Source organism: Vicugna pacos, chromosome 13 (assembly GCF_048564905.1).
Source record: "Vicugna pacos chromosome 13, VicPac4, whole genome shotgun sequence".
NCBI lineage: Eukaryota > Metazoa > Chordata > Mammalia > Artiodactyla > Camelidae > Vicugna > Vicugna pacos.
The window spans coordinates 1,371,025-1,383,715 of NC_132999.1; the positions used below are offsets into that span (position 1 = coordinate 1,371,025).

At 45.0% G+C, this 12,691-nt stretch overlaps 1 protein-coding gene across 1 annotated transcript; it reads left to right on the plus strand.

Moving 5' to 3' along the window:
* The first annotated feature begins 2,576 nt into the window (after nt 1-2,576).
* On the plus strand, nt 2,577-3,248 carry LOC140700856 (mitochondrial import receptor subunit TOM40B-like). Its single transcript, XM_072975744.1, has 2 exons — nt 2,577-2,756; nt 2,891-3,248. Exons 1-2 carry the CDS (start codon nt 2,577-2,579, stop codon nt 3,239-3,241), a joined length of 531 nt encoding a protein of 176 aa, XP_072831845.1. The 3' UTR covers nt 3,242-3,248.
* The last annotated feature ends 9,443 nt before the right edge of the window (nt 3,249-12,691 follow it).

Here is a 12,691-nt window from a genome sequence, read left to right on the forward strand (position 1 = left end):
GCCCTCTTGGAATGAGAGTGCCTGCCCTATGCCTGTCTCACCTTTGTGATCTGGAAATAGATAACTGACCTGATTTTGCTGGAGAAGAATTTTGCCTCGGGATGAACTGTACCCCAGGTCACACCCGTGTCTGGTTTTAATGATACTTAGTTGGAACTTTGGACTTTAGATTTTGGAATTGATGCTGGAATGAGTTAAGACTTTTGATGAAAGAAATGTATTTTGCATTCAAGAAAGACATGCATTTGGGAAGACCAGGAGCAAAATGTTACAGATTGAATGTTTATATCTCTCCCAAATTCATATGTTGAAGCCCTACCCCCAATGTTAGGATGTTAGGAGGCAAGGACTTTGGTGGGTAATCCAGTGTAGATGAGGCCATGAGGGTGGGGTCCTCATGATGGGGTTAGTGCCCTTGTAAGACGAAACCAGGGAGCTAGCTCTCTCTGTCTCCACCATGTGTGGACACAGCAAGAGGATGACGATCTGCCCACCAGGAACTGAACCGGACAATACCCAGACTGTGGGAATTCCGAGCCTTCAGAACTGAGTTGTTGAAGGTACTCAGTTCATGGTATTTTGATAGCAGCCTAAACCAAGACATAACCTAAAGGCCAGGTGAGGAAGCATATTTTAGTTCTAGCTTTTCTATAAGTATGCTTTATCAGATAAAAGACGTTCCCTTCATTTTGGAGTGTGCTGAGAATATTACCAAGAATAGGAAAATAAATAAATTGTACTATACTCACGAAAAGAATACTACTTGGCAAGGTTTTTAAGTTACTAGTACGTACAAACAAATACATAATTCTCAGAAACATATTGAGGAAAAGAAAGTACCAGCATACCTCAGTTTTCTGCACTTTGCAGATATTGCAATTTTTTTTAAACAAATAAAAGGTTTGGGGCAACCCTGCATGGAGCAAGTCTATGAGCGCCATTTATCCAACAGCATTTGCTCACTTTGGGTTTCTGTGTCACATTTAGGTAATTTTTGTGATATTTCAAATTTTTTACTTATTATTATAATTTTACTGTGATCTGTGATCAGTGGTCTTTAATGTTACTATTGTAATTGTTCTGGGACGTCACAAACCATGCCCATTTAAGATGGTAAGTTTAATCCACTAATATTGTGTGTGTTTTCACTGCTCTCTCTCCCTCTTCTCAGTCCTCCCTTTTCCCTGAGATATAACAATATTGAAATTAGGCCAGTCAGTAACCATATGGTAGCCTCAACGTGTTGAAGATATAAGAAGAGTCATGTCTCTCACTTTAAATCAAAAGTTAGAAATGATCAAGCTCGGTGAGGAAAGCATGTTGAAAGCCAAGACAGACCACAAGGTAGGCCTCTTGTACCGGATAGTTAGCTAGAGTTGTGAATGCAAAGGAAAAGTTCTTGAAGGAAACTAAAAGTGCTACTCCAGGGGACGCACAAGTGCTAAGAACGTGAAGCACATTTATTGCTGACATGGAGAAAGTTTTAGTGGTCTGGACAGAAAATAAAACCAGCCACAGAATTCCCTGAGCCAAAGCTTAATCCGGAGCAAGGCCCTAACTCTTCAACTCTGTGACGGTTGAAAGAGGTGAGGAGGAGCTGCAGAAGAAAAGTTTGAAGCTAGCAGAGGTTGGTTTATGCCATTTAAGGAAAAAGGCTGTCTCCATAACATCAGAGTGCAAGGTGAAGCGGCAGGTGTGGATGTAGAAGCTGCAGCAGGCTGTCCAGAAGATCTAGCCAAGATCATTAACGAAAGTGGCTACACTGAACAACAGATTTGTAATGTATACAAATAACCTTCTATTGGAAGAAGATGCTGTCTAAGACTTTCACAGCAAGAGAGGGAAAGTCAATGCTTGGCCTCAGAGCTTCCAAGGACAGCTGACTCTCCTGTTAGGGGCTAATGCAACTGGTGACTTTTTTAAGTTGAAGCCACTGCCCTGTTTACCATTCCCCAAATCCTAGGGCCCTTTAGAATTGTGCTACATCTGTCTGTCTGTGCTCTGGAAATGGAATGACAAAGCCTGGATGACAGCACATCTGTTTAAAACATGGTATTTTAAGTTCACTGTTGAGATCAACCGCTGAGAAAAAAAAAATTCTTTCAAATTGTCATTTGTTGACAATGCACATGGTCACCCAAGAGCTCTGACAGATACTGACAACAAGATTCATGTTGTTTTCGTGCCTGCCAACACAACACCCATTCTGCAGATCATGGATCAAGGACTCATTTTGACTTTCAAGTCTCATGTAAGAAATATGTTTTGGGCTATAGCTGTCATAGACAGTGATTCCTCTGACTGATCTGGGCAGTCTATTAAAAACCGCCTGGAAAGGATTTGGCATTCTAGATGCCGTTAAGAACATTGGTGACTCATGGGAGAGGTCAGAATGTCAACATAGATCAAGATGACCAGGGTGTGCTGGGGGGAAGGGGGCAGCATGATGGTCTGAGAAGGCTCCTCCCTTGTCCTCTGGAATGAAACGGGGAACACACTGGGCCTAGCACCCATGGGTGCTCTGCCCCGCTGGAGCCCCCATTGAGAGGAACCCCTTCCCAACCCTGGGAGCTTCGATGGGCTGCACCGGCTATGCAAAGGGGGCTCACACTGTGCACATGAGTGCTCTGGGCTTGCCCAGCTACCACCTCCATGCAGCCTATGCAGGGGATTGGCAACTTAGCCCCACTGAGACACAGCAAGCCAAGTTTCTGACATGGCATTTTGGTGGCGAGAATCGGGGAGATGACTACGCAGCCACTCTGACCCTGGGAAATCCTGATCTGACTGGGGAACCGGTGATCATGGTCGCTCCCTTCCTGCAGAGCCTCACTCATTGACTGGTGCTAGGAGGACAGCTAGTTTATCACCGGTGGCCAGGCGAAGAGAGGCCATCTTGACACTGGCTGGGAAGTACTCGGCTGTACACTGCGTGGCTACATTCAATGTGGGATCAGGTGGGGCCCATGCAAGGTATTACCACAGGGCAAATGAACAGGTTCAGGTTGGAGTGGAGTTTGAGGCAAACACAAGGCTACAAGACACAACCTTCTCCTTTGGTTACCGCCTGACTCTGCCCCAGGCCAACATGGTGTTTAGAGGCTTGGTGGATAGTAACTGGTGTGTGGGTGCTGTGCTGGAGAGGAAGATGCCCCCCCTGCCTGTCACCCTAGCCCTTGGAGCCTTCCTTAATAACTGGCGCAACAGATTCCATTGTGGCTTCAGCATCACTGTGGGCTGAGGTTGTCCCAGAGCCAGCTCCCACAGCATCTGGAACCTCTGAGTCAGGTGCTCAAGGGCCAGAGACTAGGCCTTTCCCCAGAGCCCACCTTGCTGGGTGGTCTCCTGGGCCCAGGAGCCAGAGTGGGGAAAGGACCATGCCCTCCTCAGAACCGGAGCTGCCACAGGGGCAGCTGCCGAGGCAGCACTTTTGAGGCTCCCCACTCTGCCATCAGCCCCAGAATCATCTTCCCATGCTCCTGTGGCTCTGGACTAAGGGAGAAGGATTAAGGTGTGTGTCTGGCTGGTTTTCCTCCCCTCACTCCCATTTCCTTCATTTCCCTGTGGACTAAAGCTCCTAGCCTCTTCCTCTTCAGAGCAGAAAAAATCTGCATGGGATTAGCTCCCCATCCTCTTTTCCATCCCCGAGTCTCCCAAGGCTGGGAAGGAAGGGCTGAAGGGCCAAATCTTTGACCTCAGAAGTGGGGCCCACCTATTCCCAGAAGGAGCTTCTTTACCTCTTAGCCCTGGGGCTTCCTCTTTCCCTATCTTCTGTGCTTCCAGAGAACAACTCTGTCCCTGTGGCAACCCCTCACTCTCCCCATTACCGCATGAAAAGGCAGTTACTGCTTTAATCTTTCATTGCAACCAGGAGGCTCCCTTTCCAGTGGCCCCAACCTATGGTTCCAGCATTTTCCCCTTTCCAGTCCAACGTGTCCAGGTGGGCTGCGAAAGGAGGTGAACTGGGCCTCAGCTGCAGATCTCCTGGAGCAGTGGCATCATGGTGGACAGTCCCTGGATGTGCTGGATTTGGTACCCATATGCGTTGTTAATGCTCCGGAGCTCAGCCAACAGGCCCAGCAGCTTCGCATATAGAAACCTGGGAAGAAGTAGTGGGGTCACCAGGGAAAGAGGAGGGGAATAAGGCAGCTGAGAGTCTTGTCCTGAGGCCCTGATTCCCTGAACTGCCCCTCAGTGAAGCTAGGTCTGAACACTAGGAAATATACTCTGGTGTGACAAATGTACCAAAGGTTCCAAAGATCCCCAAGGGGGCCTCTGACTCTGACTCTGACTCCTTCCACTATGCCATTTTTCTTGAACCCAGAGCTCTGAGCCCCAAGTATGAAGAAAACCCCAGACTTGGCCAGATTTTCAACTGTGCGGCATCTGAGGATCTGGCCTTCCAGAGCAGGTTCCAGAAGGTGGATGTGTTCTGTGGTATAACGCATCCCTCTTCTGGCCAAATGGGCTCCTTGAGGAATGAGCAAGAACAGAAGCGGAGCATCCTTAGAGCCTGGCTAGATCATGGACTGTGATACAGGGACCAGCTTTGGCCATGAAACTGAATGACCATAACTTCAAGGGGAATGAAAAATTAAAGGAATTGGACCAATGGAGAGGAGGGGAAGGGCCAAGGAAAGAGAGTGAACAAAACTCTTGAAAGGCTGCTCTAGTCTGGAGAAGTTGCTTGGTGAGGTGATGGATGTCATCAATCTCAGGAACGCTATTATACAGAGCCTGTGAGCTATTACTTTGCATCTCTACTGAATGACAAAATACGGAAAAAGTGGGGAAAAAAAAGAATGTCAACATAAACAGGAATTTGAAAGAAGTTGATTCTAACCATCATGGATGACTTTGAGGGGCTTAAGACTTCAGTGAAGGAAGTAACTGCAGACGTGGTAGAAATGGCAAGACAACTAGAATTAGAACTGCCTGAAGATATGAGTGAATTGCTGAAATCTCATGATAAATCTTCAATGGTTGAGGAGTTACTTCTCACGAATGAGCAAAGAGAGTAGTTTCTTTCTTTCTTTCTTTCTTTTCTTTATTCAGACAGATACATTGAAAGGCAAGAGAAAGGCCACGAGGTGTGGAGGCTGGGTGCTCAGATTAAAAGTAGGTACACACTCCATAGACAGAGTGCAGGCCAGCTCCAAACGGAGAGAGAGAGAGGCGGCGAGGCGCCGTGTGAGAGTTTCATGAGAGGGAATCCACTCCTGGTGAAGATGCTGTGAAGACTGTGGAAATGACAACAAAGGATTTAGACTATGACATAAACTTAGTTGATAAAGGAGCAGCCGAAGTTGAAAGGATTGACCCCAATATTGAAAGAAATTCTACTGTGGGTAATATGGATCAAGCAGCACTGTATGCTACAGAAAAATTGTTCATGAAAGAAAATGTTGATCAATGTGGCAAACTTCATTGCTGTCTCATTTTAAGAAATTCCCACAGCCACCGACCAGGGGTCTGCAGACATCAACATCAAGACAAGACCCTCCATCAGCAAAAAGGTTACAACTCACTGCAGGATCGGGTGAAGGTTAACATTTTCTTTTGGCAATAAAGCATTTTTCAAATTAAGGTGTATACATTTTTTTTAAGACGTAATGCTATCGCAAACCTAACAGACTACAGTATAGTGTAAACAGAGTTCTTAGATGCCTTGGGAAACTGAAAAATTTGTGACACACTTTGTTGCATTAGTCACTTTGTTGCAGTGGTCTGGAACCAAACCTGCAGTATCTCCGAGGTATACCTATACTGCAGTATCTCCGAGGTATACCTATACTGTGTACCATGTACCATGTTATCAGCTGAGGTAGACAATCAGCTTCTTGGGAGGATTAAAATGGCAGAATGTACATACCTCTCCTAGGGCAATGCTTGATCCATAGTAAGTGTCTAAAAATTACCCATTAATATGAGTATCAGAGCATTGCTAAGTTGCAACAGGCAGCCTCTTCCAACAGGTCATCAAGGGCATCAGCACAATCAGTATGGTGTGACCAGCACAGCCAAAAAGTGTATGGATAATGGTCTGGTCCAGCAAGAGGGTTTGAACTGCATTCTGTTTTCCTCATGGGCTTGCAGAACAGGAGTGGATGGATCCACAGCAAATTTAGATACATTCTGTTGGCTCTGAAATTGACCTTATGTGAGTGCTGGCTTGTCTTCCATTACAATGTTGCCAGGAAGAAACCAGCATCACCTTGGGATGGAAGAGTTACAGAAGAACCAACCCCAAAATAGCTGTAAAGGAAACTTAAGAAACAAGTTCTGCTGGAGAGAGCCTCACTCATCTGAGGGAGCAGACAGAGCAAGGTGATTGTATGCTGGAGGCACTGTGGGCAAGTCATCCTGCTTTACTCTGCCTCAGATACCTCATTTGTGAAATGGGGGTAATTATAATATGTAATACACGGGTTTGTTGTGAAGATTAAATATATGTACCTAGAATGCACTGAGAAGCTAATAAATGCTACATGCTCAGCAGATGTTACTGCTAACACATGGAGCAAATGCAGTAGGCCCAAGGGTAGCCCCACGGGGGTAGGGGTGGGAGAGGCGGGGATGGGGATTCTCGCTTTTTCATCTCTGATCTCTCTCGTCATTCTAATAACGTCCCCCTTTGTTGGTTCAGTTCCTTGCAGAAAGCATTCACTGATGGCCAGCTGAGCAGGTAGCAGCGTGCAAGGTTCTGCAGAGGACCCAGAAGGAAGAGAGAGGAGTATCAGACGTCATTCCCCCTCCAGGGAAGTCTCCGCCTGAAAGAAGACCCTTTATATGCAGAGTGTCCTGACCTGACAGACACTCGGCAGTGCGCAGCTTGGGCAAGGAGGATGCAGGGGCTGGATGTACCCTCTGCTCTAAGCAACAATCCAGGCCGACGCAAGGGCATTCCAGGTAAGAGCATGTCTAAAGCATGTCTTCTTTATCCAGTCACCTGTTGATGGACATTTAGGCTGTCTCCATGTCTTGGCTATCGTAAATAGTGCTGCTGTGAACACTGGGGTGCAGATGTCATCCTGAAGTAGGGTTCCTTCTGGATATATGCCCAGGAGTAGGATTCCTGGGTCATATGGTAAGTCTATTCCTAGTCTTTTGAGGAATCTCCACACTGTTTTTCCACAGTAGCTGCACCAAACTGCATTCCCACCAGCAGTGAAGGAGGGTTCCCTTTTCTCCACAGCCTCTCCAGCATTTGCAGTGCCCAGTTTTGACTGGGCGGTGGAAGATCACCCCAGTTGTCAGCATACAGAGGATCGCGAGAGCCAGCCTGGGGAAACTGCTTTATGCTGCAGACCACAGAGGCCCTCTGGCAGTCTGCTGTCCTTAAAAATTCCCTTTGTTGTACAAAGACCCGGCAGGACAACGCCTCCTGCTGCAGGGGAATGTGCCTAGCCCAGACTCGGCACCGGGCATTGCTCTTTCTCACTGGTTTCCCTGGGGGCTAGCTGGGCCTGGCGGCCATGCCACTGATGCTCACACTGAGGTCCCCACGCCAACACAGGACAGCAGGGCTGCTCAGCTGTCCTCCTCCTGATCCGGATTCACCACTGTGGTGGTTGAACAATCACCTCTCCCATCCTTTAGGAAGGACACTGCTTGTCATTTTGAATCTGTCTCTGCCTTTCACTTTCTCTGTACAAATGGTTGGTCCTGCTGATTCTTTTGCAACAATTTCTGGTGTGTGTGTGTGTGTGGGTGTGTGCGCTCCCCATCCTCGGGGCTGCCCATCTCCCAGACTGGTGCTCTGCACAACTCTTGATCAGTGAGCACATCCCCTGTGGCTGAAAACCCTCTTAGCATCTGCCCCTTTGATCTTAGCTTCTAACCTCCGTCTGTGGGCAGAGAGAGCATGTGTGCTGGGGGAACAGTGGGCTCACAGGGAGGGAAGGCAGATGCTGGCTGGTCCTAAGCTTTTGTATCTGCTCATGAGACAGAGGGCTCCAAGGAAGTGCTGATACACTAGAGAGTGGCTTGGGCCAGCTGGGAAAGCCTCCTTGAGGGCAGATTGGAAATTGATTCCTGATACTTTTAAATTGAAAGAGGGAAGTGCTCCATGTTTTCTTTTAAAAGCAATTTTATCAAGGAGGTCGAATATATTGGAAATTTTGATTACTTTAGAAACGTAATTATTTCAATTCAGAAATATACAAAGTTACATCGGTTAAAACAATCGTTTTCCTATCTTGCATTTAAAAAGATTATAGGATTTTTTTGTTCTCTTCTTTGTAGGTGGTTATTGAGCAAAATCTGCATCTCCCAGCTGCTCGACTTGCTTCTTTTTCAGACTCAAGGCACACAAATGGTGCTATTCTGTTTCTGTCTAGAATTTCAGGGCCAAAGAGTTAGAAGAAGTCCGAGGTAGACCTTTCTGGCAAATCCTTTGAAGAACCACTGAAAGAATGATCAGAAACCATCTTCCAGACGAGCAGAGGATCCAGGAAGAAGATGTGGATGCATCCAAAGTTGGCCTTTTGTTTATCAAGCCTGAAGTTTTCTGACTGCCATTTTCTCCTCATGGCCTCTGACACCTCCCCAACCCAGTTTCCCATCACCTGAATTCTACCTGAGCCTCTGCAAGCATTTTCAGCTACTCTTCCTGTATTGGCTCTCACTTTTCCTATATGTTAATCGTGTTGCTCCAACCCACTTACAAACTTCTTGAGGTCCCAGAAGCTCTATCCCATCAAGGAACTCAAAAGATGCGGTCATGTATTCACTGACATTTACACTAGTGGGAAATAGTCCTTGTTGAAGGAACTCAATCCAAGGAGACTGGTTCTATATATTGAGCCACCATGGCCAGCGAATACAATGACTATCTGCTTTGTTGTAATTATGTTGTTACTGTCTTTGTATAAATGGATGACAGGGTGGGACTCCACAAATCTATCACCTTGGAAGGCCAGCACTGATACCTGTAGAAGGTGCCAAGGAGACATAGCTGGGGGCTCCAGGGACGAGACTGTCCCAAGCAGAGGAAGGGAGGCAGGGTGACCCTGAGGTCAGGCTGCAGGTGTTTGAAGCCTGATCTGCCATGGGTTTTCAGAGTGCAGTTGGCAATGTTTTTATACATTCCTTCACTTCCTAGTAAGCAATCAAAAAATGGTGCTGTGCACAGAGAACCCAAAAGATAGAAATTATTGCCGGAAGGTCCCCCTTGCAGAAGGTAACTGGGAGCCAATCTGCTAGCATGCAGAAACTGGTTTTCCTGTTACTCGTGTGAAACCACTTCAGATCTTTTTGAACAAGCTTCACAAAGGCATGCTTCAGTGTGTTAATGTGTCTTAGGGATACCCATGCACATGGGCTTTAGAAGCCCCTTTTCAGAGGTGTGGTACAGAAAAAGGGGTGTAGAGTGGGAGCTGGGAGACAGCTCAGCTTTGGAGCCCTGGGTACCCTTTCCTGGCAGCTGCATTTCTCTGAGCTCCAACTGCCTTCACCTGTTAATCCATCACCACAATTAAAATAACAAACTTTGCATCACCCCAAAAAGTTACCTTCTCCCTCTTTGTAATCTGTTTCTCCCTCTACTCTCATGCCCAGGCAACCACAAATCTGTTTCATATCACTATATGTAGATAATTTTGCATTTTCTAGGATTTTATATAAATGGAATCATACATTATATACTTCCTTTAATCTAGCTTTTTCATTCAGCGTAATTCTTTTGAGATTCATCCATGTTTGTGTGTGTCAACAATTTATTTGTTTTTATTGCTGAATAGTATCCATTGTGTGGCTGTACTACATTTATTTAACCACTTATCTGTGAATAGACATTTGTGTTGTTTCTAGGTTTTTGGGTTATTTCAAATAAAGCTGCTGTGAACTTCTGTGTATAAGTTTATGTATGTTTTCATTTCTCTTGGGTAAGTAGCTAGGGGTAGAATGGCTGCGTCATATGGTAGGTGTACATTTAACTTTTTAAGAAACTGCCAAACTATTTTACTCCCACTCAGCACATGAGAGTTTCAGTCCCCCCACATCCTGTCCAACACTGGCATGGTCAGTCTCTCAATTTTAGCCCTTCTAGTTGGTATCAAGTGGTTTTTCATCGCATTCACATTTCCCTAGTGACTAATGATGTTGAGTATCTTTTCAGGTGCTTACTGGCCACCTGGAAATCTTTGGTGAAGTGACTTCACAAATTTGCCCTTTTTCTTACTGGTTTGTAAGAGTTCTTTAGCTAATCCAGATGCAAGTTCTTTGTCTTACATGTTGTGAGTATTTTGTCCCAGTATGTGGCTTGCCCTTTTGTTCTCTTAATGATGCAGTCCAATTTATCGTTTCTTCTTTTATGAATTTTTGTCCTTTAGGAATTCTTTGCATATCCCAAGATCACACGGATATCCTATAATTTTCTTCTAGAAATTTTGTGCTTTTGCACTTTGTGTTTAGATCCGTGATTCATTTAGAATTAATTATTTTGTATGGTGTGAAGGAAGAATCAATGTTTATTATTACTGTTTACCACATAGCTATCCGGACATTCCCTGAACACTTCCCTTTCCCTGTTGAATTGCCTTCGCATCTTTGTCTTAAATCAAGTGATCAAATACGTATAGTATTTTTCTGACTATCTATTCCGTTCCTTTGATCTATGTCTGTCTTTTCACCAATATCAAACTGTCTTGATTATTGAAGCTTGATTACTGAAATCAACTAAGTCCTCCAAAGTTGTTCTTTTAAAAAATTATTTGTTATTCTAGGCATTCTGCATTTCCATACAAATTTTAGAGTTCATATGAATTTATATACCATTTACATACAGCTTTTAGCTTGCCAAAGGTATTCTATAAAAACGTCTTCTGGAATTTTGATTGAGACCCTGTGGTTACATCGGGCCCACCTGGCTAATCCAGGCTACGCTCTCTGCCAACCTTAAGGTAGGCTGATTAGAAACATTCATTCTATCTGGTATTAATCCCTTTTGCTGCAACATATTCAAATATTCATAATTCCAGAGATTAGGATGTGGACATCTCTGGAAAGCCGTTCTTCCTGCCATCACCATCTCAGCCTGGAGTTTTCTTTGTGAGATGGATTTAACTTTTTTTTTTCAATTTCTTCAATAGTTATAGCATTATTCAGTTTTTCTGTTTTTTCTTTTGTCAATTTTGGCAAGTTGTTATTTTTCAAAAAATTCTGTTTCACCTGAATTGTCAGATTTACTGGCCTAAATTTGTTCCTAATATTCTCTTGATATTCTTTTGACGTACGTAGGATCTATGGTGATAAATTCTTTTCATTACTAAATTGGTAATATGAGTTCTTTCTCTTTTTTGCTTGATCTATTTAGAGTTTTTTGAACTTTTCTGAACTTTTAAAAGAACCAGCTTTTTGCTATGTCAATTTTCTTTCTTCCTGCATTTTATTTAATTAATTTCTACTCCAAGTCTTTATTCCCTTCCTTCTATTAACTTTGAGTTTACTTTGCTCTTTTTCTAGTTTCTTAAGTTGAAACTCTTGGGAACCGATGTTAAGTCTTTCTCCCCAAATACAGCTTTACTACGTGGGACAGATTTTTATGTGCTGCTTTTCCATTTTTTGTTGTTTGTTTTTTTTTCCAAAAAGATCACTGTATCCATTGGATGCTGTGGGTCTTCTGTCTCCTTAAGACACTTCTTAAAAACTGGCTTTTGAAACAAGGATATTGCTGCGCTCTAAAGTGACTTCAGAATGGGACCACTGCCTTGAACTTGAAAAAGAACACTAGACCTAGACTAGAAGCCTTAGGTCAGTGGCTATTATTTCCTTCCCCCAAAAGCTTTTGTGACAGAAAGAATTCTATAATTGTTTCAAGTAGCCTTTAGTTATTGAACTTCTGAGCCCAAGCTGGTTGGAAAGCACTTGGATTAATCTGTCGGCTCTCTTCTAAGCGGGGAGAGTGATAAGGCTCAGCTTCTGAACGCACATGTTTCCAGCTCACGTGGGACCACTATGCTTTTCCGGGTGCCTCTCTGGGGACTAGTTCCCTGTGCTGAGGGAGTTGCAAACGGGTGCCTAGAGTAGGGATGAACTGGGAGAGGGTGATGCAAAGTAGACTCCACAGGGGGCAGAACCTGCCGAATGGGTAAGATATGCAGAAAGAGAAAACATACGGGGCCAGAAGTCAGCACCTGGGTTTTATCACAACTCTGCATAGTAAGATGTGGGAACAAGTCCTTTCTTCACTCTGAGTCTGTCCTGCCAGGAGCATGGGCGGTGTGGCCCGCAGAGCGGGGTGTGGACGTGAAAGTCCCATACGGGCTAGAATATGCCGGGGTGACTACTGTCCAGCTTTGCTTTCTGCTCCGACCTCGCCGCCTCTCAGCCCGTTTCTCCAACAGCTCTTGCTTTTTTCTTACCTTCAGGGCTGGCTTCATCAGTATGTGCTCTGTCCCGTTGCACAGGACCCCACACTCAGAATGCCTGCATGTGGTTTACCGCTCGGCTGTCACTGTCTTGAAAGTCTTAATAATTTTTATCCAGGGGTCCCACGTTTTTATTTTGCAGAGAGCTGTGCAAATTCTGTAGCTGATCCTGTTTACCTGGAAAGTCCCTTGAAGGCAAGGTCGTGATTTGACAAGTCAAAAGGGTATAGTAAGGCCCCGGGGCAAAGCGCCTCAGTGGTCACAGGCCCAGCTGGGTACCATTCGGGGTGGAGCACCGCGTTTCCGTGCCTCACTCAAACAAC

Bases quoted from the DNA above. Each gene is read 5' to 3' on its own strand.
- LOC140700856 (XM_072975744.1), top strand. From the start codon at position 2,577: ATGGGCTGCACCGGCTATGCAAAGGGGGCTCACACTGTGCACATGAGT. The intron at 2,757-2,890 runs GCCACTCTGACC...AGGCGAAGAGAG, and splicing joins ATCGGGGAGATGACTACGCA to GCCATCTTGACACTGGCTGG.